Raw genomic sequence first — 27,997 nt, forward strand, 5'->3', positions numbered from 1 at the left:
CCGCTAGCGACGCGCACTTTACCCGCGGGCGATCGAGGGTAATTTCCCGCACGGCGCGATCGACGGACCGATCCGATTCCGGGAGGGAATCGGATCGGCGGCTGCGTTTACCGCGAACGATTGGCAGCAGATTCGATCCCAGGATCGAATCTGCTGTCGAAACGGCCGGGAATCGAGCCAGTGTATGGCTACCTTAACAGTACAATTTGCCAAACGATCCGTTTACGAACAATTCTTTGTATAAACAATCAGAAGTGATCGTTTGGGACCAGTAATGGACAAAACTCTCCTAATAAAATCAAATCAGATAGATTGAATCGATCTGAAAATTGGATCTATTTTTATAATTTGATCAGATTGGTTGGATTTTTGTCCATTAGTGGTCCCAAACAATCATTAACGAGCGTTCAAACGAAGAATAGTTTGTAAACGATCGTACAACAAACAAGTAAATAGAATCATTTTGACAGTACTTTTTCACCTACTTTTGGCATTTTTTCAATTGCAGAGTGCTGAAGTTATTTTAAACATAAGATGAAAGATTATCTCCTAGGAGAAAACTTAGGAGAAAAAACAAAATGAGTAAGGTCCAACGTGTGAAAAGTTCTTTTAGGTCTGTAGTCTGTTCCCTTTATTAATACTGCACTGCGTAATATGCTGGCAGTTTATAAAAGTGAATATGTACTATGCAGAATTATTGCTTTTACAAAAACATTCTACCACCTTTATCATTTAAAAGCGTAACAGCGCATAGAAAGGTTAGAACCATTGTACCTTCCAAAACCAACCGACAATCCACTGCAGCTGGACCACCCACAAGTAACATGATCTATTCTGCAGTAATTTGCAGCACTTTTGTCAGCGTCCAGGCAGTGATACGTCATGGCTATCCCTCCTGGGCATTCGTACACCAGCCAGGCACAGCCAAAGTCAGCTAGTTGTTTAAAGCAGCAGTCAAGAGACTTGAGACGTTCAGATTCTGGAAAGTGTTGTAGAGCATCCTTTCTCAGCATTATTACAGGATGTATTTCTTATTGTGAATGTCAGTCTCAAGTACCCCTTTGATGCATATAGATTTGTTAGCATTCATCAATAATTGTGTCTTTATGATTTTCAAACATCCCTTAATGCTTTGTGTCAACTATTTAGTATTTATTGCGCTGACATCTTCTGCAATGCTGTACAGAGAATATAGTCTTGACACTTAACAGTCCCTCAGAAGAGCTCGTAATCTAATCCCTACATTGTATTATGCCCATCATAGTCTAGGACACATTTTAGGGGGAAGCTGTTATAATTTAAGTAGGCCTCAGTTATTTGGACTGAGTTAGTCAAAAAGGCTTGGAGTGCAGATCGGCCCTTTAAGGGGATTTTCTCTGAGAGAGAAAATCTGCAGTTCTGTCAGCAGAACTAGAACATACCAAGAAGCTGTTCTAGTACAAGGCCGCAGGTCTCCCTGACCTGCGCATGTACCGCCACTAGAACAATAAACATCAGCCATGTTATGTAAATATCCACATTCCTGCATATAGGTCAGAAGCCTCATTGATTATTAATCAAGTAGGTGTGTATGATGACACCACGAGTGGGTCCACCAATAGTCTGATCTAGGGGCTGGCGAAGATGATGTCATATTTAACTCTTTCCTAGTCAGTATTAAAGGCTGAGGGAGCTATGGGAGCTCATTCTGCTCTTTACTTTCGCAATAGCTCGCAAGGCTGACTGGGACCTCTAAATATGTGCTTCCTTTCTGTAATCTGATATAATGTATGCTGTACATAGGTAGTCTAGATGTAACAGAGTAGATACAAGAAGACCTGGGTACCTTCAGCAGGAAGGTACTCACGCAGCTGTAACGCAACATGGAAGTCTGCTTTGCCAGGAGATGATAAACTGTATCTATCTGTATTTCTGTTACTTGAATAAATAACGTAAACATTGAAGAAGCCTGAGGAAGTCTATCTCCTACTTGCTGTGTGGAGAGTCAAGTGATCTCACAGTCTGTGAGACGTAACTGTAAGAAGTTACTGGTGTCGAAGCAAGGTGATATAGAAGCAGGTTCTAACAGAAGCCAATTAACTTATTTATATGTTTTTGGAATGTGGAGGAAATCTGAGTGCAAGGCGGAAACCCACAGAGACATGGGGAAAATATACAAACTCCATACAGATAGTGTGCTGCAAGGCTAGAGTGCTGTGAACTATACGACCGTGCTGCCTATAAACATTTATATTTGGATTTGCCTTTGTCTATTTCTCCAAAATTACTATTGCCTATGACAAGTTAAAGTATTCCCTGAGATCATATTATAACGTTCCAACTGGGGTACATGTATCATGTGCCTGCTACTCAGCACAACCAACTTCTGACTCATTATGATGGTTCAATATAGACTTTATATTAAGGGGGGGAAGCAATGATTAGGTAAGGCTGCAGATCACAAGTATTAGTGATGCAGCAAACCTGTAGTGAGCATTTTAAATATTGTCTGCCATTAGGTCGCAAAAGCTTTCAACCCAGGTTGCTAAAAGGTTTGCAAATTAGCAGCTGCAAAAAAAATCTCAGATGTGTGATGGATCGGTTTCTCTCTGAAGAGGATTATTCTGAAGAATTGATGCAATTCCCTTGTTTACAAATAATTACTATATCATACCAAATAGAATAGATAACTGTGGTAAAACAGGTGCGTACACACGCACTATTGTAACAAACAACAGGTCCGTCAGACCCTCTCGCGGACCCTCCTGATTTTTTGTTTTCCCGATTCCTTTAAAGGGAACCTTAAGCGAGTGAAAATATTTAAAAGAAACAGGACGTAGCTGCAAATGAATATTACATACTAACCTCACCACCAGTCCCTCTCAGATGCTCACCATTTTCATCATACAGTGATCCCTTCCAGTTCGGACAATATTTTGTCAGGACTGAAATATACCAGTTGCTCTCAGTTATATACCAGCTGCTGTCAGTTACAGCTGAATGTGCAAGGTAATGTTTCCCTATGGCTCAGGTGCAGTGGCGTAGCTAAGGATCTGTGGGCCCCGATGCAAGTTTTACTTTGGGGCCCCCCAAGCACTCTATACTAGGGCTGAACGAATTTCAGTTTTAAACCGAGAATCGTGATCACGCCCAAGACAATCTTTAGATTGTCAAAGCGACAGTTTTTGCTGCCGCTGTTACCCTCTTTGATCCTGGCGTTCCCCCTCCGCTCCCAGCCCCCTCCTCTGGTAAAATTTTTCAATTCCAATCAGCCGCATTGCATAGCCGCGGGGTGAGCCGAGGTGAAGAGGCGGCGAGCGTTGCCTAGTAACGCTGGCCACCAGGAAGGGATGTCACACTTCTTGGTACAGGCCCCGCGTTACTATGCGTGCACTCGTTCACTCTTCACCACGGCTCCCCCTGCGGCTATGCAATGCGGCCGATTGGAATTGAAAAACTTTACCGGAGGAGAGGGCCAGGAGCGGAGGGGGAAGGCCAGGGCAAAGTATGTAACAGCTACCTATATACACGAAAGGAAGGGGGATTTGGATGGCTAACCTGTACTGCAGCACCTATCCACTGGCTAACCCATACTGCTGCACCCATACTGGCTAACCTGTACTGCAGCACTCATACTGGCTAACCTATACTGTGGCACCTATAACGGTCTTCAGAATCAGATCAGAATCATTTATTTCGCCAAGCACGACTAGGCCGAACCCGGAATTGGTTTTGGCATGTACAGGGCTATGTGAATAAAACATACAATATAGTACAGTACAAAAACAATACAGTAAACAATACAGATACAGCGATTAACCATACATGTTAACACTAGTTAGAGCTCAAGTATGTAAGGTGTAAGATGTGCGGCAGTGCAGTCATGTTCTACCGAATGCTACTTGAATGGGTCAGGTAAGAAGTTCATAGAGTTTACAGCTGAGGGAAAGAAGCTATTCCTGTGTCTTTCAGTCTTGGTGTAGATGGACCGGAATCTCCGGCCCAGGGGGAGCCGCTGGAAGAAGCGGAAGCCTGGGTGAGACGGGTCATTGACGATCCTCAGAGCTCTGAAGCAAAGTCTGGAGTTGTAGAGTTGGTCTAGTGAGGGTTGTGATTTCCCGATGATTTTTTTCAGCTGCTCTTATGACCCTCTGTAGTTTGTGCCTTACCTATACTGGCACACCTATAGCTAGAAAACCTTTCCTAGGGCACCTATAGTTGGCTAAATTATCCTGGGGCACCTATATGTGGCTACCTATACTGGGGGAACTCATACTTTCCATCGGTGTACTGACCCATCGTTGTGTATTGAAAATTGTAAATAGAAATTTCTCACAGAAATCGTGCAATTCAATCTTTTCCTAAAATCGTTCAGGCCCACTCTATGCATAATTGATACAGTGCACCAAAACCTGCCAATGGGAAATTACAGTGTCAGAGGTGCAAGAAGGAAATGGGGAGCAGTTTGTTAATTATTACCACTATTCAAAGTATCTATAGAAGTGATTATTACCAGCACAGGACCAATAGAGCTAATACTAGAGTTGAGGTAGGGCCCCCTGGGGCCCCTCTGCAGTTGCAACCTCCCACCTTGCTACGCCTCTGCTCAGGTTGGCGATATTACAGTTTAACAGTGTGTTGACCAGGAAGCCATTATGGGGTAATGGCCATTTTTAAAATGGAGGACGGAGAATTCCATTGATCCCGGTGGACAAATGGGACGCAGGAGAGGAAAGAGATTGAGGAGTAGACTACACATTATCAGTTCAGGTTCTCTTTAACAGTTACGCTAAAGAAAGACCCAGCGCTGGAATGGTAGCATGTAGGACCCGGGAAGCCGCTGGAAAATCCTGAAACTTTCCACTGCTGAGGTTATTGTCAGTTTGTGTGTTTTTTTTCCTCTTTACATTCACTTTAGAATAGTTTTAACTCACACTTGTGGATACTCCAACTAAAAAAGCGGTTAACCTGTTATGCTTGGGACACACAGATTCATGACTGTGGCCTTATTCACAGTGTGGCATTGCGGAGCTGCGTTATAAAGTGTTATAAGGCAGTTTACCACACTGCAATGATAATCCTATAATCAGTGTGTGACGTTAGCGTTATGGTAATGCACTGCTGCAGTGCGCTACCTCTAAACGCACACGTTACCAGGTACTGGAAAGCATACTTTTCATTGCCTGTATGCTTTACTGTACCGATGGCATGCAATGGTAACGCAGCGTTAATATGCGTTATTTTTTTTTACGTTGTAATTCTGCGTTGTCACTTTAACGTCGCATTACAACGCAAGGTCCCACTGTGAATAAGCCCTGAACTTGCAAGTAACTGATCTATTTAATCCATTTCCCAGTTGGACCAAAATGCTAAATCAATATACATTTATGAAGAAAGATTCACAAATAAGGTCTCCAGCCGACCTATAGTAGAATTCACTCCCACTTCTCGATCGATCTGAATGTTTTAACGGATGAGACAAATATCATTTCATGTGTACTACACCTTCATATGGTCCAAGCAACTTCATTCACTGTTCTAAATGGAAAACTCACGCAGCACTTTTTTGTACATCAAGGTTACAATTCAACTGACATCATGCAATGCATTTTGAACAGTAACCTAATCCCTGAAAATGTATATCTACAACACGTTTGTCCTCATTTTGAGAACAAAATACTTTAACTCAAGTTTAGTACAAAAACCAGTTTTTCCAGCTAGCCCTCATAGCAACCAGTCCTGCTGAGTAGGTCACTCAAAAAGGAAAAAAAAAATCCAAGATTGAAATCTGTGAATAAACTGTCAAGAAATCACTAAAGGTGGACATAGATTTTCTCATTCGATTCCTTGCAGATTCAATTCATCTGCTGGGAATCAATTCCCCAAAATGTTAGATCGATTTCAACTAAAAATAATTAAAAAAAAAATATAGAAAGGATAGGATGGAAAATGTAAAATAACTTTGCAGTTCGATCGATTTTCAATAAATTCCTGGCTGGAGTCTATTGGAAATTGAAGTGCAGTGTATGGTAGGAATCGATTTCTTTCAGAAAGGAATCTCATTTTTGGGGCATTGGTTGGAAATCTTTAAGTGTATGGTCAGCTTAAAGCAAATACAAATCTCTTAGTGCACAAATAGCGTAACTTTTCTTGGTTTGGGTGTTCCAGGACATCATTTTGTATGTGTACAGTTCAAAAGCACCTCCCAAACTGCTGTTCAGGGAGCGCCTTTGAAAAGGAGACCTGAAGTGAGAAGCATATGATGAACACCACCTTTATTTAATTTTAAAACACTACCAGTTGCCTGGTAGTGCTGCTGATCTCTTTGGCTGCAAAGTGTCTGAATCACACATCTGAAACTAGCATATGATTTATCAAATCTGAACACCTGATCTGCATGCTTGTTCCAGGCCTATGGCTAAGAGTATTAGAAAGAGTCTGAGCAGGACAGTCAGGCAATCTGCATTGTTTAAAATGTAATAAATATGTCAGATGCCATATCTCTCTCAGTTCAGGTGTACTTTAAGGACAACTAACCTAAGAGGGATATGGAGGCTTCCATATGTATTTCCTTTTGAACACTGCACGCTGTCTGGCTATCCAGCTGATCCGATGCCTGTAAAGGCTCATACACACATCAGACCATAGTCTTTGGAAAATGAAAGATCACAGACCAATTTTACCCCCTTCCATGTAGTATGAGAGCCATACCTACACAGTCAATTCTATGGAGCTGAACTCCCCATCAGACAGAAATCTTTGCAAGATGCTGCACACACAGATGCTGTAGACATTCAAAAGATCAGTATCTGCAAAAGATCTGTTCCTGCAAAATGCATTCATAGTCTATGATATCTGCAGATCATCATACACACCTTGTTTAACAGACATTCATCTGCAGATCAGATCCACCAGGATGGATCTTTAGATCTGCAGATGATTGTCAGATATGCAGATGAATGTCAGTTAAACAAGGTGTGTATGATGATCTGCAGATCTCAGACTATGAATGCAATTTGCAGGAACAGATCTTTGGCAGGAACAGATCTTTTGTGTCTGTACAGCATCTGTGTGTGCAGCATCTTGCAAAGATTTTTTTCTGATGGGAAGTTCAGCTCCATAGAAAAGACTGTGTAGGTATGGCTCTCATACTACATGAAGGGTGGTAAGATTGGTCTGTGATCTTTCATTTTCAAAAGACCATGGTCTGATGTGTGTATGTGGCCTAATACTTTTGGCCAAGCATTCAGATCAGGTTTGACTGAATTTTTTTGCATGCTTGTTTCAGGTGTGCGATTCAGACATTACTTATGCATGACAGATCAGCAGGATGCCAGGCAACTGGTATTGTTTAAAAGGAAGAAAATATGGCAGCCTCAAAATCACTCTTAGGTCAGCTGTACTTTAATCGCCACGAGGAGATTGAGTCATCCAAAACTAATTGGTTCAGGGCTGTCAGAATAATCAAAGTAATTTCCACAGCAAGTGACTATTATGGCCCATACTCACAGGCTACAAATGTCGCCGCAACACGCGGCGCGCGTGTTGCAGCGACAGGTTGCCCGTGAGTATGCGGCGTTGCCCGGGCGCCCACCCGGGACTGTCGCTCATGTCGCCGGGCGATTGAACCGCTCAATCGCTTGCCGACAGTCGCTAGTCCGCGTTAGTACGCGGACTAGCGACAGCAACAAGATAAGTATCCATTGGGCTTCCGGCGGGGGGGGGGGGGAGGCGCAACAGCGACAGCTTCCGCCGCATCAGTTGCCAGGTCCCTCCGCCATGTGTATGCGGAGGGACCTGGCGACGAGCTGTCGCCGGCCTGTCGCGCACACGCTCACGTGTGCTGGCGACAGGCCAAAAAGTTGCCCGTGAGTATGGGCCATGAGATGGGAAGAAAATAATCAGTGCATTTTACTCACAGACAATGTACAGCATATTTAAAAAGCGCGTGCTCACACACCCCAAATGTTTGTGATGTATAAAAATGAAACCACAAAAAAAAAAAAAAAAAACAACTTTATTACTCATATGACCAATAACCTGTACAAAGCAAATGAAAAACAAATAATTGGATTTATCGTTTGGGAACGTTGATACCCAGGGAATTGAATACAGACCTGAATCTGGTATACTTTCTATAATTATCATGAATATTGTCCCCTGTTCGTGAGAAAGCTGTGACATGAAGTCACCCAAAAGAACTGCATCGGCATATGTCATTGCCAGTCTAAAACTTAAGAATAATGAGGAATGGATTAGTGAGTGTAAACTGCCAACCTCTTTGACCGCTGAATCCACCGCTACCTAAACGCATGGGGAGATAAAGGCATTGGTTGCCATGGATAACCCAAGCCGGAGGAGGAGCGTGTGTGACTCGATACAAGAGGAGGAACATCCGAGCCGTCCGCCATTCGCTACCTTGAGAAAGCCCCGTGGGCGGGGCGAAACGAGTCGGTAGGCGTGGCTACCTCCGGAGTGCTCGCGCTGGCCTTCCACGTGTCTGCGCCGGCTCGCTGAGCGTTACTCCGCATGTTTTGGATCCCTCCCTTGTCTTGTCTAACAACTGCAGAGACCCACGTTCCAGAACCACACAGGTTCGGATGGATGGAAGATGGGTTACCGGAAAGCCGCATGAACCAGCGGGACCCAGTGCACTGTAGGTCTGAACACCGGAGCAACAAAAAAATCACGCAAGTACTCCAGGTCACCATAGTGACTGTGTTATATTGCCAAGCCTGAGTGTGAATTGGCCATAGTGTGCCTAGTAATGCGGATAGGTGTACATGCCAGCTGCTACTCATCTCCGTTCCATCAGTGAGGATTTCTCTGCGGGCAAGCATCGGGATGAACATCAATGCGTGCGGGCATTGAGCGCACAGCGTGTATGGTGCAACGGTGGTAGATGAGGACCAAGTTGACCCATATAGTGCAGCGTTTTTTGCATAGGCAAAGGCTGGGCGATCATGCTGCACTGAACCTTGGGTCTGGTCCCTGATTTAGAAAAGCTAGCACTCCTGGCCAGGTAGTGGTTTTAGTGTGTTTTTAAATGTGTTGTGACCTATAGATATGTAGCCAAGGCGAATAATAAAATTATATATGTGCACGAGACAGCAATTGTAACCAATTTTTGATAGATGAAAAACAAATAAGCTGGTTGCATAAGGCAGAAAAGTTCTGCTGATCATTTTTTTCCACAAGGTGTGTATGAGAGAGTCAGGTTTTTCACAACCTCTTTGAGAACAGCGCAAACATTAATAAGGAAGTGGACTACAAAAGCATGAACTGATCACAAGATTTTATCTCAACTGTGCGGTATACACAGCTTACATGCTTTTGAAAATAAAGAAAAAAAAAAAACTCAGAGAATCCCCCATGAGCAGATAGGCTAGTCCAAAATGTATTACATTGTTATTATCTGCTGTGAGCTACAAGAACATGGGAGAAAAGTAATTTATAGTCATTTTAATCTCAGAGAAATTAACTTCTATAAGTATGCATATACATGTATGTTAAACTTTACAATTTTTCATGACAGTGGTCCATTAAATGAAAAGGTGTACACACATCCAAACGCGATTGGGCAATTTTACCACTTCCATGTAATATGAGAGCTTACCTACACAATCTTTTTGTAGTATTCAAAATCTGTTGGACCTTATATTGCATCAAAGTAATACAATTCCCTAATCAAGATAGAATGTGTGTACCAGGCTTAAAGGGGGAAAAAAAAAAAAAAATTAACATATCCCGATTGTAGAAAAAATATACCTGATATTTTCGCTGCTCGTGTGCCTTTTAGGAGTGTTTTTTTTCCCTTTTTTAGTCCGGTAAAATCCAATATGGCCACCGCTCATACCCGTTCTGCTTCCGGGTCATGAGCTCCCTCTGGATGCGCCGTCTAGGCTTGCTGCGCATCCGTACTGCTCAGCGCACAAGCCTAGTTTGGAGGACGCATACGCAGTGCTCTCAGCCATAGAGCGCACGCACAGCCACGATGGAGCGCCTGTAATTTTTCAGTTGTCATCCTGCCGCATCACAAACCCGACCTGAATCTACCCGACTTGGAGCAGCAGCTGGGGAAAAACTATTTGGTAAGATTTGCCTATTGCCGTTCAAAACATATTTACAATATTTATTTAGAGATGTATAGATAGGGCAGGACTCAGCTATAATCATTCAGCTGATAAGAAGACTGAGCAGTGAAGGATGAAACAAAGAGCAGAGTAGGTGTTTACTGTCATGTTACCATTGCAGTGTTCTCCCCAGGCACTTTTAGCCGGGTGCTCCACCCGGCTAGATTTTGTAACCACCCGGCTGTCATCGGCTCACCTCCTCACCTATTCCTATGCTGTAAGCACAGTTGCCCTGCATTTTCAACTCGCCCCACCCGGCTACTTTTTCATGCCACCCGGCTACTATTTCATGCCACCCGGCTGGAAAAAAATTCTGGGGAGAACACTGCATTGATATATATGGTAAAATACATGAGGGTGCTTCATCTCTGGTTCTCCAACCTCCCTGGCGGTCAATTGATTTGCGAGGTATTTTTAGCCTAATTTTTTTTCCATGTAGCTAGCCTATCGCTAGCTACATAATTCCCCCCCTCCCTGCGCAGTCCCTCCCACCCCTCCGATCGCCGCCAGCGCATTTGCCCATAAGGAAATCCCGTTCTGAACGGGAATTCCTTTAGGGCTTCCCCGTCGCCATGGTGAAGAACGGAGCGACTTCACACGGAGTCCCGATCCACCCCATAGCACAGCCTGGCGGCGATTGTCCAGGCTACGCAAGGGGTATGGGGGGGGGGGGGGCGCCTGTATCACGGCGGTAGCGGCGCATCGGCGGCGATCAGTTAAGACGCGTGTTAAAAAAAAAACAAAAAACAACAAATCGGCCTGAGAGATCCTCCGCGGCGGCATACACCGAGCTCAGCTCGGGATTACCGCCGAGGAGGTTAAAGGAAACACAAGATGAAAATAAACTGATGAGAAACTTTTTTTTTTTTTTTTTTTCCCCACACACACAGCCGGGTGGCATAAGGAAAAAAAAAAGAAAAAAAAAAAAAAAAAAAAGTAGCCAGCTAAGGCGAGATGAGAGAATGCTGGACCAGCACCTCTCCACAATTCTGCTTATAGCATAGGAGGTGAGCCAATGACAGCCAGGTGCTTAACAAAACTAGCTCAAATATAAGTTTGTGGTTTTTTAACACTCACCAAAAGGATTATTAGGAACACCATACTAATACAGTGTGACCCCCTTTCGTCTTCGTTGATTCAACAAGGTACTGAAAGCATTCTTTACAAATGTTGGCCCATATTGATAGGATAGCATCTTGCAGTTGATGGAGATTTGTGGGATGCACATCCAGGGCATGAAGCTCCCATCCCATCAAATCCCAAAGATGCTATATTGGGTTGAGATCTGGTGACTGTGGGGGCCATTTGAGTACAGCGAACTCGATTGTCATGTTCAAGAAACCAATTTGAAACGATTCAAGCTTTGTGACATGGTGCATTATCCTGCTGGAAGTAGCCATCAGAGGATGGGTACACCGTGGTCATGAAGGGATGGACAGGGTCAGAAACAATGTTCAGGTAGCCTGTGGCATTTAAACAATGCCCAATTGGCACTAAGGGGGCTAAAGTTTGCCAAGAAAACATCCCCCACACAATTGCACCACCAGCCTGCACAGTGGTGACAAGGCATGATGGATCCATGTTCTCACCAAATTCTGACTATTGAGACTCATCAGAACAGGCAAAATTTTTCCAGTCTTCAACGGTCCAATTTTGGTGAGCTCGTGCAAATTGTAGCCTCTTTTTCCTATTTGTAGTGGAGATGAGTGGTACTGGGTGGGGTCTTCTGCTGTTGTCGCCCATCCTCCTCAAAGTTGTGCGTGTTATGGCTTCACAAATGCTTTACTGCATACCTCGGTTGTAACAAGTGGTTTCAGTAAATGTTGCTCTTCTATCACCTTGAATCAGTCGGCCCATTCTCCTCTGACCTCTAGCATCAACAAGGCATTTTTTACTCACAGGACTGCCGCATACTGGATTGTTTTTCCCTTTTCACATCATTCTTTGTAAACCCTAGAAATGGTTGTGCGTGAAAATCCCAGTAACTGACCAGATTGTAAGATACTCAGACCGGCTCATCTGGTACCAACAACCATGCCACGCTCAAAATTACTTAAATCGCCTTTCTTTCCCATTCTGACAATCAGTTTGGAGTTCAGGAGATTGTCTTGACCAGGACCACACACCTACATGTACCGAAGCAACTGCCATGTGATTGGTTGATTAGATAATTGCATTAATGAGAAATTGAACAGGTGTTCCTAATAATCCTTTGAGTGTAATTAGATACTCACCTTAACCACTTGAGGACCACAGTCTTTTCGCCCCTTAAGGACCAGAGCCTTTTTCTCCATTCAGACCACTGCAGCTTTCACGGTTTATTGCTCGGTCATACAACCTACCACCTAAAGGTATTTTACCTCCTTTTCTTGTCACTAATACAGCTTTCTTTTGGTGCTATTTGATTGCTGCTTCGAGTTTTACTTTTTATTATATTCATCAAAAAAGACATGAATTTTGTCAAAAAAATGACTAACTTTCTGTGCTGACATTTTTCAAATAAAGTAAAATTTCCTATACATTTGAGCGCGAAAGTTATTCTGCTACATGTCTGATAAAAAAAAAAAAAAATTCAGTGTATATTTATTGGATTGGGTAAAAGTTATAGCATTTACAAACTATGGTGCCAAAAGTGAGTTTTCCCATTTTCAAGCATCTCTGACTTTTCTGCGCACCTGTCAGGTTTCATGAGGGGCTAAAATTCCAGGATAGTACAAATACCCCCCAAATGACCCCATTTTGGAAAGAAGACATCCCAAAGTATTCAGTGAGAGGTATGGTGAGTTCATAGAAGATTTTATTTTTTTGTCACAAGTTAGCGGAAAATGACACTTTGTGACAAAAAAAAAAAATTCCATTTCTTCTAACTTGCGACAAAAAAAAAAATGAAATCTGCCACGGACTCACCATGCCCCTCTCTGAATACCTTGAAGTGTCTACTTTCCAAAATGGGGTCATTTGTGGGGTGTGTTCACTGTCCTGGCATTTTGGGGGGTGCCTAATTGTAAGCACCCCTGTAAAGCCTAAAGATGCTCATTGGACTTTGGGACCCTTAGCGCAGTTAGGCTGCAAAAAAGTGCCACACATGTGGTATTGCCGTACTCAGGAGAAGTAGTATAATGTGTTTTGGGGTGTATTTTTACACATACAGATGCTGGGTGGGAGAAATATCTCCGTAAATGACTTTTTTTTTTTTTTTTTTTTTTTTTTTTTTTTTACACACAATTGTCTATTTATAGAGATATTTCTCCCACTCAGCATGGGTATGTGGAAAAATACACCCCAAAGTGTACGGCGATACCACGTGTGTCACTTTTTTGCACCCTAACTGCGCTAAGGGGCCCAAAGTCCAATGAGTACCTTTAGGATTTCACAGGTCATTTTGAGAAATTTCGTTTCAAGACTACTCCTCACGGTTTAGGGCCCCTAAAATGCCAGGGCAGTATAGGAACCCCACAAGTGACCCCATTTTAGAAAGAAGACACCCCAAGGTATTCCGTTAGGAGTATGGTGAGTTCATAGATGATTTTTTTTTTGTCACAAGTTAGCGGAAATTGATTTTAATTGTTTTTTTTTCACAAAGTGTCATTTTTTGCTAACTTGTGACAAAAAATAAAATCTTCTATGAACTCATCATACACCTAACAGAATACCTTGGGGTGTCTTCTTTCTAAAATGGGGTCACTTGTGGGGTTCCTATACTGCCCTGGCATTTTACGGGCCCAAAACTGAGTAGTCTGGAAACCAAATTTCTCAAAATCACTGTTCAGGGGTATAAGCATCTGCAAATTTTGATGACAGGTGGTCTATGAGGGGGCAAATTTTGTGGAACCGGTCATAAGCAGGGTGGCCTCTTAGATGACAGGTTGTATTGGGCCTGATCTGATGGATAGGAGTGCTAGGGGGGTGACAGGAGGTGATTGATGGGTGTCTCAGGGGGTGGTTAGAGGGGAAAATAGATGCAATCAATGATAAAGAAGAGAGGGTACAGGATATCAACCCAGGTAGGCTAGTCTCACCCATAAAAGTTGAATAACATGAAGAAAAACATGAAGAAAAAATTGTATAGGGAGCACTAAGCTGGTGCAAAAATATATAATTTATTCATATAGCTTAAATGGTATCAAAAACGGCAAATAACACACAGGACACAGACTAACACATATACCCTCCCATAAAAACAAGGCTGCAACATCCTGACTACTGGGAAAAATGTATTGAACTGGAGTGCACTCCCATTTAGTCCAAAACATGCATGCAATACGAAAAAGATTCCTTTCTTCAGGCCCAGAGTAAGGTATGTCCAGGAACAACCCCAGCAGAATCACCTATGTTTCAGCACATCACCCGTGTGTAAAACATTAGTATATACACGCCTCTACAGTGATCTGTATACGCTTCTCATTACAGACGCAATCCGAGCGTCTAACCTCAACCCCATATGTGGCCAAGCCAAATTGCAACTCACGTAACCTCCTGCAGTAGACAACAGCTTGATGCAGGCCCGACCAACAGGTCGGCGTGTCAGCGTGTGGCGGTGCTGTAACGGAGATCCGTATAGGAGCGTGTACTTTTAGTTCATGCTGGTTGGTGGGGGGAGGAAGAGATGCGGAGGCACGGGTGATGGATGCGAGGTCTGCATCCGGGTAGAGCGGCTTGTCACGTGACGCGTTTCGTCACGACCCACGTGACTTCTTCAGACGTGACGTATGCTTGAGGGGCTGGACTTCTTATACTGTGAGGCAACGCCCCCATGCGTAATTCAAGCATATGTGGGAATTTAAAAAAAGGCAGTCTGTATATTGCCATCTAGTGGCCAAACAAGATACATATGTTAAGAAAGAACTTTTCAGCATAAGTCCATTCAAAACGAACAGGTCCTTACAAAAAGGCTTTGATGTTCAAATCTTTATTAAGGCCCTTAGGGAATAAGCTTCCACACTTATAGATCCACATGGATTCTTTTCTTAGGAGCTGCTTATCATAGTCTCCACGGCGTGGGCTAATATTTAGTTTGTATATTCCCATAAACCTCAAGCCGGACACATCTGAATTATGGACTGTCTTGAAATGCAAGGCAAGGGGATTCAGTTTCTTTCTATCAATAGTAGTACTTTTAATATTGCTAATGTGTTCACCAATTCGCGTATTCAATGGTCTATACGTTTTCCCAATATAAATTAAATTACATGGACATTTAATTTGATAAATTACTCGAGTGGTATTACAAGAAATATGATCATTCACCCAGAAGGACTCAGAACCATCATAGTTAGTGAATTGACTGCTTTTATTAACAAATCTGCACATTTCACAATCAAGGCATTTAAACATGCCCTTTTTGGTCTTTTGCCCAGCAGAGTGACTCCTCCACCCATGCTCACTTCTGACCAACAGGTCATTGAGATTATTACTCCTTTTTGCTGCCATATGTGGGTACTCACCCACTATTTTGGCCATGATTGGATCCCTTCTCAGGAGATGCCAATGTCTATGCAGAACTTGTTTGATATCCATGAAGTGAGCACTGTATGGGGTCACAATGCGTGGCACATTGTCCATGGGGGGAGGAGCAGCCACACCCATTGTCTCCCTCCTTTTTTTTTAAAAGATCCACTCTATTCCTAGCAAGGGCCCTATTGTAAGCTGTAATGATAATTCTATTGGGATACCCCCTTGCCCGCAGTCTAGTCCTCAAATCACCCGGCGGGTGATTTGAGGACTAGACTGCGGGCAAGGGGGTATCCCAATAGAATTATCATTACAGCTTACAATAGGGCCCTTGCTAGGAATAGAGTGGATCTTTTAAAAAAAAAGGAGGGAGACAATGGGTGTGGCTGCTCCTCCCCCCATGGACAATGTGCCACGCATTGTGACCCCATACAGTGCTCACTTCATGGATATCAAACAAGTTCTGCATAGACATTGGCATCTCCTGAGAAGGGATCCAATCATGGCCAAAATAGTGGGTGAGTACCCACATATGGCAGCAAAAAGGAGTAATAATCTCAATGACCTGTTGGTCAGAAGTGAGCATGGGTGGAGGAGTCACTCTGCTGGGCAAAAGACCAAAAAGGGCATGTTTAAATGCCTTGATTGTGAAATGTGCAGATTTGTTAATAAAAGCAGTCAATTCACTAACTATGATGGTTCTGAGTCCTTCTGGGTGAATGATCATATTTCTTGTAATACCACTCGAGTAATTTATCAAATTAAATGTCCATGTAATTTAATTTATATTGGGAAAACGTATAGACCATTGAATACGCGAATTGGTGAACACATTAGCAATATTAAAAGTACTACTATTGATAGAAAGAAACTGAATCCCCTTGCCTTGCATTTCAAGACAGTCCATAATTCAGATGTGTCCGGCTTGAGGTTTATGGGAATATACAAACTAAATATTAGCCCACGCCGTGGAGACTATGATAAGCAGCTCCTAAGAAAAGAATCCATGTGGATCTATAAGTGTGGAAGCTTATTCCCTAAGGGCCTTAATAAAGATTTGAACATCAAAGCCTTTTTGTAAGGACCTGTTCGTTTTGAATGGACTTATGCTGAAAAGTTCTTTCTTAACATATGTATCTTGTTTGGCCACTAGATGGCAATATACAGACTGCCTTTTTTTAAATTCCCACATATGCTTGAATTACGCATGGGGGCGTTGCCTCACAGTATAAGAAGTCCAGCCCCTCAAGCATACGTCACGTCTGAAGAAGTCACGTGGGTCGTGACGAAACGCGTCACGTGACAAGCCGCTCTACCCGGATGCAGACCTCGCATCCATCACCCGTGCCTCCGCATCTCTTCCTCCCCCCACCAACCAGCATGAACTAAAAGTACACGCTCCTATACGGATCTCCGTTACAGCACCGCCACACGCTGACACGCCGACCTGTTGGTCGGGCCTGCATCAAGCTGTTGTCTACTGCAGGAGGTTACGTGAGTTGCAATTTGGCTTGGCCACATATGGGGTTGAGGTTAGACGCTCGGATTGCGTCTGTAATGAGAAGCGTATACAGATCACTGTAGAGGCGTGTATATACTAATGTTTTACACACGGGTGATGTGCTGAAACATAGGTGATTCTGCTGGGGTTGTTCCTGGACATACCTTACTCTGGGCCTGAAGAAAGGAATCTTTTTCGTATTGCATGCATGTTTTGGACTAAATGGGAGTGCACTCCAGTTCAATACATTTTTCCCAGTAGTCAGGATGTTGCAGCCTTGTTTTTATGGGAGGGTATATGTGTTAGTCTGTGTCCTGTGTGTTATTTACCGTTTTTGATACCATTTAAGCTATATGAATAAATTATATATTTTTGCACCAGCTTAGTGCTCCCTATACAATTTTTTCTTCATGAGATGCAATCAATGCACTGGGGAGGTGATCGGAAGGGGGTCTGAGGGGGATCTGAGGGTTTGGCCGAGTGATCAGGAGCCCACACGGGGAAAATTAGGGCCTGATCTGATGGGTAGGGGTGCTAGGGGGTGACAGGAGGTGATTGATGGGTGTCTCAAGGTGTGATTAGAGGGGGGAAATAGATGCAAGCAATGCACTAACGAGGTGATCAGGGCTGGGGTCTGAGGGCGTTCTGAGGTGTGGGCGGGTGATTGGGTGCCCGCAAGGAGCAGATTAGGGTCTAATCTCATGGGTAACAGTGACAGGTGGTGATAGGGGGTGATTGATGGGTAATTAGTGTGTGTTTAGAGGAGAGAAGAGATGTAAACACTGCACTTGGGAGGTGATCTGATGTCGGATCTGCGGGCGATCTATTGGTGTGGGTGGGTGATCAGATTGCCCGCAAGGGACAGGTTAGGGGCTGATTGATGGGTGGCAGTGACAGGGGGTGATTGACAGGTGATCAGTAGGTTATTACAGGGAATAACAGATGTAAATATTGCACTGGCGAATTGATAAGGGGGGGTCTGAGGGCAATCTGAGCGTGTGGGCGGGTGATTGGGTGCCCGCAAGGGGCAGATTAGGGTCTAATCTGATGGGTAACAGTGACAGGTGGTGATAGGGGGTGATTGATGGGCAATTAGTGTGTGTTTAGAGGAGAGAACAGATGTAAACACTGCACTTGGGAGGTGATCTGATGTCGGATCTGCGGGCGATCTATTGGTGTGGGTGGGTGATCAGATTGCCCGCAAGGGGCAGGTTAGGAGCTGATTGATGGGTGGCAGTGACAGGGGGTGATTGACAGGTGATCAGGGGGGATAGATGCATACAGTACACGGGGGGGGGGGGGGGTCTGGGGAGAATCTGAGGGGTGGGGGGGTGATCAGGAGGGAGTAGGGGGCAGATTAGGGACTAAAAAAAAAAAAAAAAAAAAAAAAAGCGTTGACAGTGACAGGGAGTGATTGATGGGTGATTAGGGGGGGGTGACTGGGTGCAAACAGTGGTCTGGGGGGTGGAAATCAGTGTGCTTGGGTGCAGACTAGGGTGGCTGCAGCCTGCCCTGGTGGTCCCTCGGACACTGGGACCACCAGGGCAGGAGGCAGCCAATATAAAAGGCTTTGTATACATTACAAAGCCTATTATACAAAGTACATGCAGCGATCCGGGTGCTAGTAACCCGCCGGCGCTTCCGAAATGCCGGCGGGTTACAGCGATCGCGTCACGAATGACGCGATCGCCGCATAGCAACGCATGCAGCCGACCCCGACGATGGGCGTATTGCGGTCGTTTGGGCCCGGACTTTGCCGCCGCCCATCGGCTGGGGGCGGTCCTTAAGTGGTTAAGAGAGGGAAGCCTCAGAATCCTATTTATTGAGGCGTCCCTCACTACTCCACTGTCCCCCATCGCTGAGCGCAGCGCCTCTTCCCGAATCATGGCCACACAATAGCTGACCATGCTACTGCGCATGTGCGGGCATGCTCACACGGCTAGTGAATACACGTGATCCAGGAAGAGAAGATGTGCGACCCTGATGTGAAGAGCAATAGGGAGCTTGCGACAACCAAGGGAAACCTCTATCGGATCCTGAGGCTTCCCTCTCTTCATAGCAAGTATCAGATTTTGAACCTGAGCTTCAAAATCTACTTTTTAATCAGGGCTGTGGAGTCAGAGTCGAGGAGTCAGAGTAATTTTGGGCACCCAGAGTTGGAGTCGTGGTTTCGTAAACTGAGGAGTCGGGAGTCGGATGATTTCTGTACAAAATCCACAGCCATTAAGTATTAGACTAAGGAGTCAGAGTCATTTTGGGTACCCGGAGTCGTGGTTTCATAAACCGAGGAGTCGGAAGAGGTTTGTACCTATTCCACAGCCCTGTTTTTAATTCCCTACCGTTTCGTTGTCTCTGCTCAATGACATTCATTGAAGTATGCCAGATCTAAAAATCTATGAACCATTGACTTTTTATCCGCTCGGCAGATCGTTCAAAACCAGCCTTATCAGCCTGCCGACAGACTGTACACACGGGGAAACTGTCGGCAGAAGGGACGCCCCGCAGGCGGGTCTAACGACCCGTCGTTTGAAGGAATCAGGCGTGTGTACGTGCCTTAAATGTCTATGTTTGAATGGTATGCCATGAGGCGCAGCAAAAAAGAGTGTATACACTGAGATGCACATGTGTTGCAAACCATTCCTATTATGCACTTTATACCAAGCAACAATACATCTAACCAATTTATTTATTTATTTATTTTTTTTAATTCTCTACCCTTGTCAAATACTTCCACCCATAAACATTTTAATCACCCAATGGGATTTTATATTTTAGCTTTAACAGTCTCCACTTCAGCACCCATACATACACATTCAGCTGATCAGGGACATATTCCTTTGCATGTTAAAAATCCAAGAAATGATGTTATTACAAGTCTTGCATTTGCAGCGGCATTCTTGAGACTGGCTTGGTTCATACTATTTCTGATGCTCTGAAATTTGATGGACTAGGCAGCAGACAGAAAATGGACAGATTGAACATTACAGAAATTTCCTGTGGGTCACTTCACATTGATCTGTTAAGTTTTTGTCCTATGTGGAAAAGTCCTACTGTACACGTCTCTGGACAGGGGATTGCACTATCATGCCTTTGATGAATGGTACGCCTCTGCTCTGGGCCGCACTGGACTCTGCAAGATGACAGCACATCTGTCAAAATGGATGGACACTCCTATTGTGAGAACTGAGCATTTGAGCATCCGGTTTCCTCCCACATCCCCATGGCCACAAACACAGCAATCTCAGGGGGTGATTTTTACATCTTACCAACAGACATGTAGTACGGTATATAACAGTACTCCCAAAGACTATTGAAATGATATTCGGTCTCTTTCAAAGTCTGTTTCCAAGCTTTGCAAGCTTTACACATAGACTACGGTATGACACACGAGACTGAAATCACATCAGTCTTTTTAATCACTTTCAATCTGTTTCACTTCTTAACTTGTATGGTAGGAGGATTAAATAAACTGAAGGTTATTCAATGGATTGCTTAGGAGTACACGTCTAAAAGAGAAGGTTGTACATTTCCCAAATATCGCCTCACTGCTTGACAAGTGTGCAGCCATCAGCGAAATGCAGTTGAAAGGCTACCATGCTCCTTTCTCAGTAAAGTGCCATCAAATGGGGCAGCACGGAGGCGTAGTGGTTAGCGCTTTTGCCTTACAGCGCTGGGTCCCCGATTCGAATCCCCACCAGGTCAACATCTGCAAGGAGTTTGTATGTTCTCCCAGTGTCTGCATGGGTTTCCTCCAAGCACTCCGGTTTCCCCCCACATCCCCAAAACATACAGATACGTTAATTGGCTTCCCCTCAATTGGCCCTAGCCTACGATGCATACACTACACGATACATAAATATACAGACTTAGTACTATGGTAGGGATTAAATTGTGAGCACCTCTGAGGGACAATATACTCTGTACAGTGCTGCGTAATATGCCGGCGCTACATAAATAAATGTGGTTGGCTGAATCTGAATGCCTCTTACAGAGTTGGTGGGTGGCCTTAACTAAGCCTACCCCTCGATCCAACACACACACTCCAATTTCTGCCCCAATCAGAAACTTATTCAATTAATACTTCTAATCAATTTGAACAATGTACATATTGTGCAGGTTCCCAAAACAGTGGTTAAATCTGCAAGAGATAAAATAAAAATCAACGTGTGGCTTGCTAATGTCACAGAAACTGAGGACTACTATAGACAACCAAATACCACCAAAACAGGTAGCAACCATTAACAAGTGCACTTTTAGTAATGACTATTACAGCACTGCCTACCCAAGTCAGATCGGGTGCCAAGAATTTCAGCAGTCTATTACGAGCTTCTGTCAGGCTTATGAACTAAACTGACAGCTCACAGATGGCAGAACACAGTGATGATTGGTGAGATGCTAATTTCCAGAGTTTATTGCAATGTTGTTGCAAACTACATGCAGCCTAGAAATGAGGCAAGCAAATGCAGGAGCTGCCGGTCTGGTGTGTCTGATTTTCCATAAAAATGCCAATAAACTCAAAAAGTAGAATCTAATTGATCATCTCTACCAAGGTGTCTCTTATGCAATGCAGGAAAATTTGAAGTGTTGTAAAAGCCTTTATACTACCAGGAATACCGAGGTGGCACATGTGACATGATGAGATACACATGTGCAGATGCAGGTGTAGTGGAAATAACTCAAACAGCTTTGCTAGTGACAGTTTCTGTCAGTCAGGACCTGGTCAGACTATAGTGTAACCCACCCCAATAAGGAATTAAAGACAAAAACCCTTTCCTGGCAGAAAATGGCTTCTGAAAGAGGAAAAAGGTTCAATAGTTCATTGATTTGGAATACATCAGGACCCCTTTTACACTTTCATTGAAAAACTTGCATTGCGCTACCCTGTTTCAACGACAATGCAAGGCAATGGGACCTTGCACACTTACTGCATAGTGTCAGTAGTGCCCGATCCGCCACAAAGTCAACGGCGCATTACTGGCTGACTTCTGCAACAATGTACTTCCTGTCCAGCAGAGTGTACTTCACTGGATGAGAGGCAGCGCATGTCACATGCATGTGACCCCGACAGGCACAATATGCAACAGGGTCGTAGGCTTGTGTTTTTTTTTTTGCGATTTTGTGTGTTGCGACACACTGGGGCATCGTACCACAAATGCACAGCTCAGGTGTAAAACCGGCCTCAATGAATGGGTCATTGAGCAGAAACAAAAAGTTTAAAAGTAGATATAAGTATAATACAAAACTGTGGGATCTCTTTAAAAAGTCATTTTAGGAGAAAAGTTAAAATGGTTTATATATTAGTTTATTTTCACCTCAGTATTCCTTTAAGCTAGTGTCCGCAGTAGCCCTGTGCTAATAAGATGTCAGGTCACAAGACCACATATTTTCATAGCAGAGGCTGTAAAGGTTTGCACTGTAAACTTGGGCTGAACGATTTTCGGTTTTAAACCGAAAATCGTGATTGGGGGTAAGACGATCTTCAGAGCTGCGTTTTTGCAGAGGTTTTCGCCAACGCTGGTACCTGCTCTGTGCTCCCTTCTCCTCAGTTGCGTACATAAGTAATAGTACAAATCTTCCCAGTAGATGCTGGAGAGCAGGTCAATAAGTATTTAATGAGATGGACCATGCCCCCTCCCTCACAAGGTAACAGCCAGGCTGGTGAATGAGCAGACACAGGAAAGACTGCTCCTCCAGCCCCTATCCCCGGAAGATGAGAAGAGCTGGAGACACGCTGCCCGGAGAGCTATTCACATAGTAATTCATTAACACTTACCTCCGCTACTACTTCTATAACTCGAGGTCCCCTGTCTGTCCCATGTGTGCTGCTGCCTGGGGGGGGGGGGGGGGGGGTAATCGGGGTTGCCAGTGACACTTCCTACTGCAGTCCCCTCTCTGCTGTGTGTGTAAAATTATATAAACATTTTCTTCCTGGAGTAATAAGCTGCAAAATGGGGTTTTGTGTCATGGATGGTCAGAGCGATCTGATACAGCCTTGTGTATAGAAATGACAGAAATCATGCAATTCAATCTTTTCCTAAAATCGTTCAGGCCTACTGTGAATGCCCAGTGGCTTGCTTCCAACCTTGCTTTAATAAGGCTACAAATCCTTGGAGGGACGATAACTTCAGAAAGCTAGTGGCCAAATTGCCAAAGTGGTCATACAGTTGTTGCCCTGAGATGAATCAACTGAGCTCCATTGCAGCCACAAAAGGTAAACTTTGTGAACAACCTGGTACCACTTATAAGAGTCTGGATACAACAAGGAAGATGTTTTCAGCGCAAAAAAAAAACAACTGGAAGAGTAATTACAGTAAGAATTTCTGAACTTGAATATGTAAAGTATTATCAGAATTGTGTTTTTTGTGGTATAGCACAAACCTTCATACAGACAGTAGATCAGTGTCATACAGACTGGGCAACACCAAATATTTGCCAGCATTGTAAGCTTTCTGTGGACAAACTGTACTTGGCAAAAGGTCAACCAGGTTGTATTTTCTCAGCATATAGCTATAATACTGCCAAAACCTCCAGCTATTGGCTTGATGGGGGCAAGTGTGTCCACATGCTGATCTGCAATGATTGTTGTCACACCATGGTTAGCATGCCCACTCTGTACTCCCTTTCAAATGGTCTGACTTGATCTGTCAGATCAACTATACAGCAATCCTTTCAGTTTACATACAATTACCCTGTACAGCTGCTTGTTCATTTCCTGGAACCAAGATCAAAGCCTGACTGTAGTATTACAACCAACTTGTATAAATTGCTGTTAATCATGGATAAAAACTTTAGCCTGTGAGAGGTAGCAAACCAAATCACAACAATCAGAGGATGCTATGTAATTACAAGTTGAAATCTTTCTAGCCGCTTCATTTTTATCCTCTTTTGCAAAAATGTTTTTACTGTAAAATGCTCTTTCAAAGCTCTTCCTCCCATTCCATTGAAATGGTACATTAGGATTGTTTGTGCCTGTGACATTTAAGTCTGTCAAATTCTAATACATAAAGAAGGAAAATATAAAGGGGGGGGGGAAGAGCATGACAAAAAGCAGATGCACAAATTATTATTTTGTTACAGCTCAGTGTTTATAAGTTGTCAGTGGTAGATCTGGACACACTGTACATTGCAAACAAAGTTGGGGTTTTAAATCCATGCAACCAGTTCAATTGAGCAAAGAGAAATCGGAGTCCAAATGTAAACAATTAGGTTATTCTTTATTTGTTTAGAAAATATTCTTAACAACAGGAAGCATTCACCATGACAGCAAGAAAGTCAGTAGTTACGCCAGGAAGTCACAAGTGACAGCTCTGCCTGGCTGCTACACTGAAAAAAAGGTCAAAGCATCCGTATCCAGCTTTGCTATTATCTTAAAGAGACTCCGTAACAAAAATTGCATCCTGTTTTTTATCACCCTACAAGTTCCAAAAGCTATTCTAATGTGTTCTGCCTTACTGCAGCACTTTGTACTATCACAGTCTCTGTAATAAATCAACTTATCTCTCTCTTGTCAGACTTGTCAGCCTGTGTCTGGAAGGCTGCCAAGTTCTTCAGTGTTGTGGTTCTGCTATGAACTCCCCCTTCCAGGCCCCTCTCTGCACACTGCCTGTGTGTTATTTAGATTAGAGCAGCTTCTCTCTTCTCTCTTATCTTTTACAAGCTGGATAAATCGTCCTCTGAGCTGGCTGGGCTTTCACATAGTGAAGAATTACAGACAAGGGCAAAGCTGTTTGCAGGAAGAAAAGAGCAGCCTGAAACTTCAGTGCATGAGAGATGCAGGGTGAAAGAAACACACAAATGATCTCTTGAGATTCAAAAGGAAGGTTGTATACAGCCTGCTTGTGTATGGATGTATTTTCTATGTGTGGACATACTGTACATCAACCTACTTCCTGTTTTGGTGGCCATTTTGTTTGTTTATAAACAAACTTTTTAAAACTGTTTTTAACCACTTTTAATGCGGCGGGGTGCGGCGAAATTGTGACAGAGGGTAATAGGAGATGTCCCCTAACGCACTGGTATGTTTACTTTTGTGTGATTTTAACAATACAGATTATCTTTAACAGCATTTTGGGTATGCTGTACATTTCTGGGGGGCTGCAAAATTGTCACTGAGCACAGTCAGCTTATAGCCAAGCTAGAGAACAGAGTGAGTGACAAGTTAACAAATATACCTTCAGAGGCTTAAAAATGGTGTCCTATCACCAGCTAACATACCATACTATCATGAAAGGAATTGTGTGTTTGCTGCAAATGGATACACATTCATTAAGATATAACAAATGGTATCTGCAGTTTCTTTACCAGCTAAATCTACCTATATTTCCATGGAAAATTAATCAGCACAGCATTCTGTACACAGAGTGGAAACGGTCCTCCTAAATAGACTAGTCTTTCATGCCCCCATATAATCAAGACAAACCTACTGCTAACATTCACACATTCTACACCGAAGTAACCGTTAAAAAAAGTATGTTATGTCACTGCAACAGAAGCAACAAAACCATGCAGAGAACAGCCAAGATGAAGCCCTCGCTGCCCATCTGCTTCCATACTAATCTGATCTAACCGCATGTACTGTTAACACTGGCATCCTGACACATCCTCTGTGCTCTGCTTACTGGGACATGTGCTTAGCACAGAGGACAGTGACCTGCTGTAATCCTTTCTGGTACACACAGCTCTGCAGAAAATCCTACACAAGACACACAGCACTGGAGTTCTCTAAACAGTCAGATAGGATCATGGACCAGTCTCAGGAGACAGACCCCACTGGCTGCTTCCATAAATCACACTGGTGCTCTGCAGTGGTCACCAAACAGCTAGGAGATTACTGGCAGATATCTCTGAGTGGTTGCTATGGATAATTGCAGTCCACAATCTGCTGGTGGCATCAGCAGCAGAGAAAATTGTTGCAGCAGAAGATCTTGAAGGATTATCTGGCGAGGTGATAACACATGGCCACAGCTTATCTCCAGCCAGTGATTAGATGGAGGGGAGGCTGATGGCATGCCAGGGCTCACCTGCTGGCAGCAGCCACACACTATATGGCAGGGAGGGAGATCACAGCTTACCTCTTTGATTTTGTCCCTCTTCTCCTTCACTGCGGGGTCACTGGGCTCTGCCACCTCTACCCCAATGGGCTGCTGGAATGGCCTGGGTGCCAGTCTGCCCCCCGCTGTCACTCTGCCCTGCACCATTATCCTCTCCTTGTCCTGCCTGATGTCCCTCTGGATATCCTCAGGCGGCCGGTTCAGGGTGTCCTTGGCTTCCCGCAGTGCCCGCTCATGTTCCTCCCGGATCCGGGCTAGGCGCCCCCCGCCGTCCTCGTCCAGGCTGCGCTGTGCAGAGGGGGTCTGCTGCTGGAACAGCACGCCGCTCAGCAGCTTCGGGGAGTCGGGCAAGAAGAAGATGGCCCCGAAACATAGCGTGATGAAGCCGCTGAACACCAGCAGCAGCACGAACTTCTCCGTCAGTCGGAAGCCGGCCAGTTTTCTTCCAGCCGAGCCCAGCCAGGGCAGCCCAGACACTCCGCCTCCCGGGGCCACAGGTCCGCCCCCTGCTCCGCTGCCCGACCCAAGCGGGGCCACACTGAACGGCAACAGGCTGCCCACAGGCATCTCCGCTCGCTATGTGCCGCTATGTGTGCGCTGCACAGCTCCCCCGTCTGGCCGCCACTAAAGTTTGTCAGAGCCGCACACAGGCAGACGCGGGGAGAGCAGCCGCTCAGCTCCGAGTCTCGCTGCTACTTCCCGGGCTGTTTGTCAGAGAGTTTATCGGAGGGGAGGAGCGAGGGAAGTGCGGCGCTCTCGGTGGGGGAATCCCTTCCCTAATAGCGGGGAGGCTGGACCGCTCACTCCCCCAGCCCCGGGGCGGGGAACACTAGGCAGGTTACCGCAACCTCTATCCGTCTAGTCCTCCTCCTGCCTCTGCCCGGCACTAACTGAGCCCCGGGGCAGCAGCACAGGGGAGGGGACGCTGCCACCGCCCATCTCGCAGGTCACGCCCACCCCTGCTATCGATTGGCTGCGGGACAACAAGCTGAGAGTTGTGCGATAGGTTAGCCTAGCGATTTGTGTTAGCGAGCTGTCAGCCCGGTGTTGTAGAGACTCCGTCCCGCTCGCCAGGCTCACGCCGTTACAATGGCTGCGCTGACACAATGCTGAACGTTTAGCTTTCCATGACTTCTCAGCATTCTATCGCACAGGAGCGCTGAACTCTGACTGATATCCGTCCAGCCAATCAGGGCCGACCTTCCGTCACGCTTGAATGTACTTTGAACAGAGTGAAGCGTGTAGCTAATAAGGAGGGCGTGTGAGGAGGCGTGGCCTGCTGTCCTCGTGCGTGGTGTGTCAGTCTGTGGTCGCTGTTTCAGTCATATTGTACGTGTCTCTAGTACATTGGGGCTGTACGCTGCTTTCAGGAGACGTGTTTGTTTCTTTTTTTTTACCAACAGTTTATGAGCCATCTGCTAGAGCCGTTCGGTTCTTGGTATACTACAGAACTGTGTTAATTCTCGCTGTGAAGGACAACTGAAATGCGAAGAATATGGAGGCTTCCATATTTATCTCATTTTAAACAATACCAGTTGCCTGGTATTAGCCCTGCTGATCTATTTGGCTGCAGTAGTGTCTTAGTAACACCAGAAACAAGCATGTAGCTAATATTGGCAGATCTGACAATAAATAATGTCATAAACACGCCAGCTACTTTTGGTTTCGCCGCCGGGCCACTGCGCCTGCGCTGCTCTGGCCACGCGTATCCTTTCTTCGTGTCCCCTGCTATTGCAGAGGGGAATGCGATGAAAAGATACGTTTGGCAGGGCTGCGCTGGTGACAACTTACAAGTCGACGGCACAGCGGCGGGAGAACGGAGGCTTGGGCAGGACCGGCGCGGGACACAGGCACGTGCACAGGGGGGTGCTTTGGGTGCCCAG

General features: G+C 44.7%; 1 protein-coding gene across 1 annotated transcript in view; it reads right to left on the reverse strand.

The window, feature by feature from the left end:
- MAN1A1 (mannosidase alpha class 1A member 1) overlaps nucleotides 1-27,205 on the reverse strand; it is a 312,142-nt gene extending 284,937 nt beyond the window's left edge. The window contains exon 1 of the mRNA XM_068231374.1: nucleotides 26,136-27,205. Within this exon, the coding sequence (XP_068087475.1) occupies nucleotides 26,136-26,681 (546 nt within the window). The 5' untranslated portion in view covers nucleotides 26,682-27,205. The remainder of the gene's footprint in view (nucleotides 1-26,135) is intronic.
- Between the last annotated feature and the right edge of the window lie 792 nt (nucleotides 27,206-27,997).

The sequence above is a fragment of the Hyperolius riggenbachi genome, chromosome 4, assembly GCF_040937935.1.
Source record: "Hyperolius riggenbachi isolate aHypRig1 chromosome 4, aHypRig1.pri, whole genome shotgun sequence".
In the NCBI taxonomy this organism is placed as follows: domain Eukaryota; kingdom Metazoa; phylum Chordata; class Amphibia; order Anura; family Hyperoliidae; genus Hyperolius; species Hyperolius riggenbachi.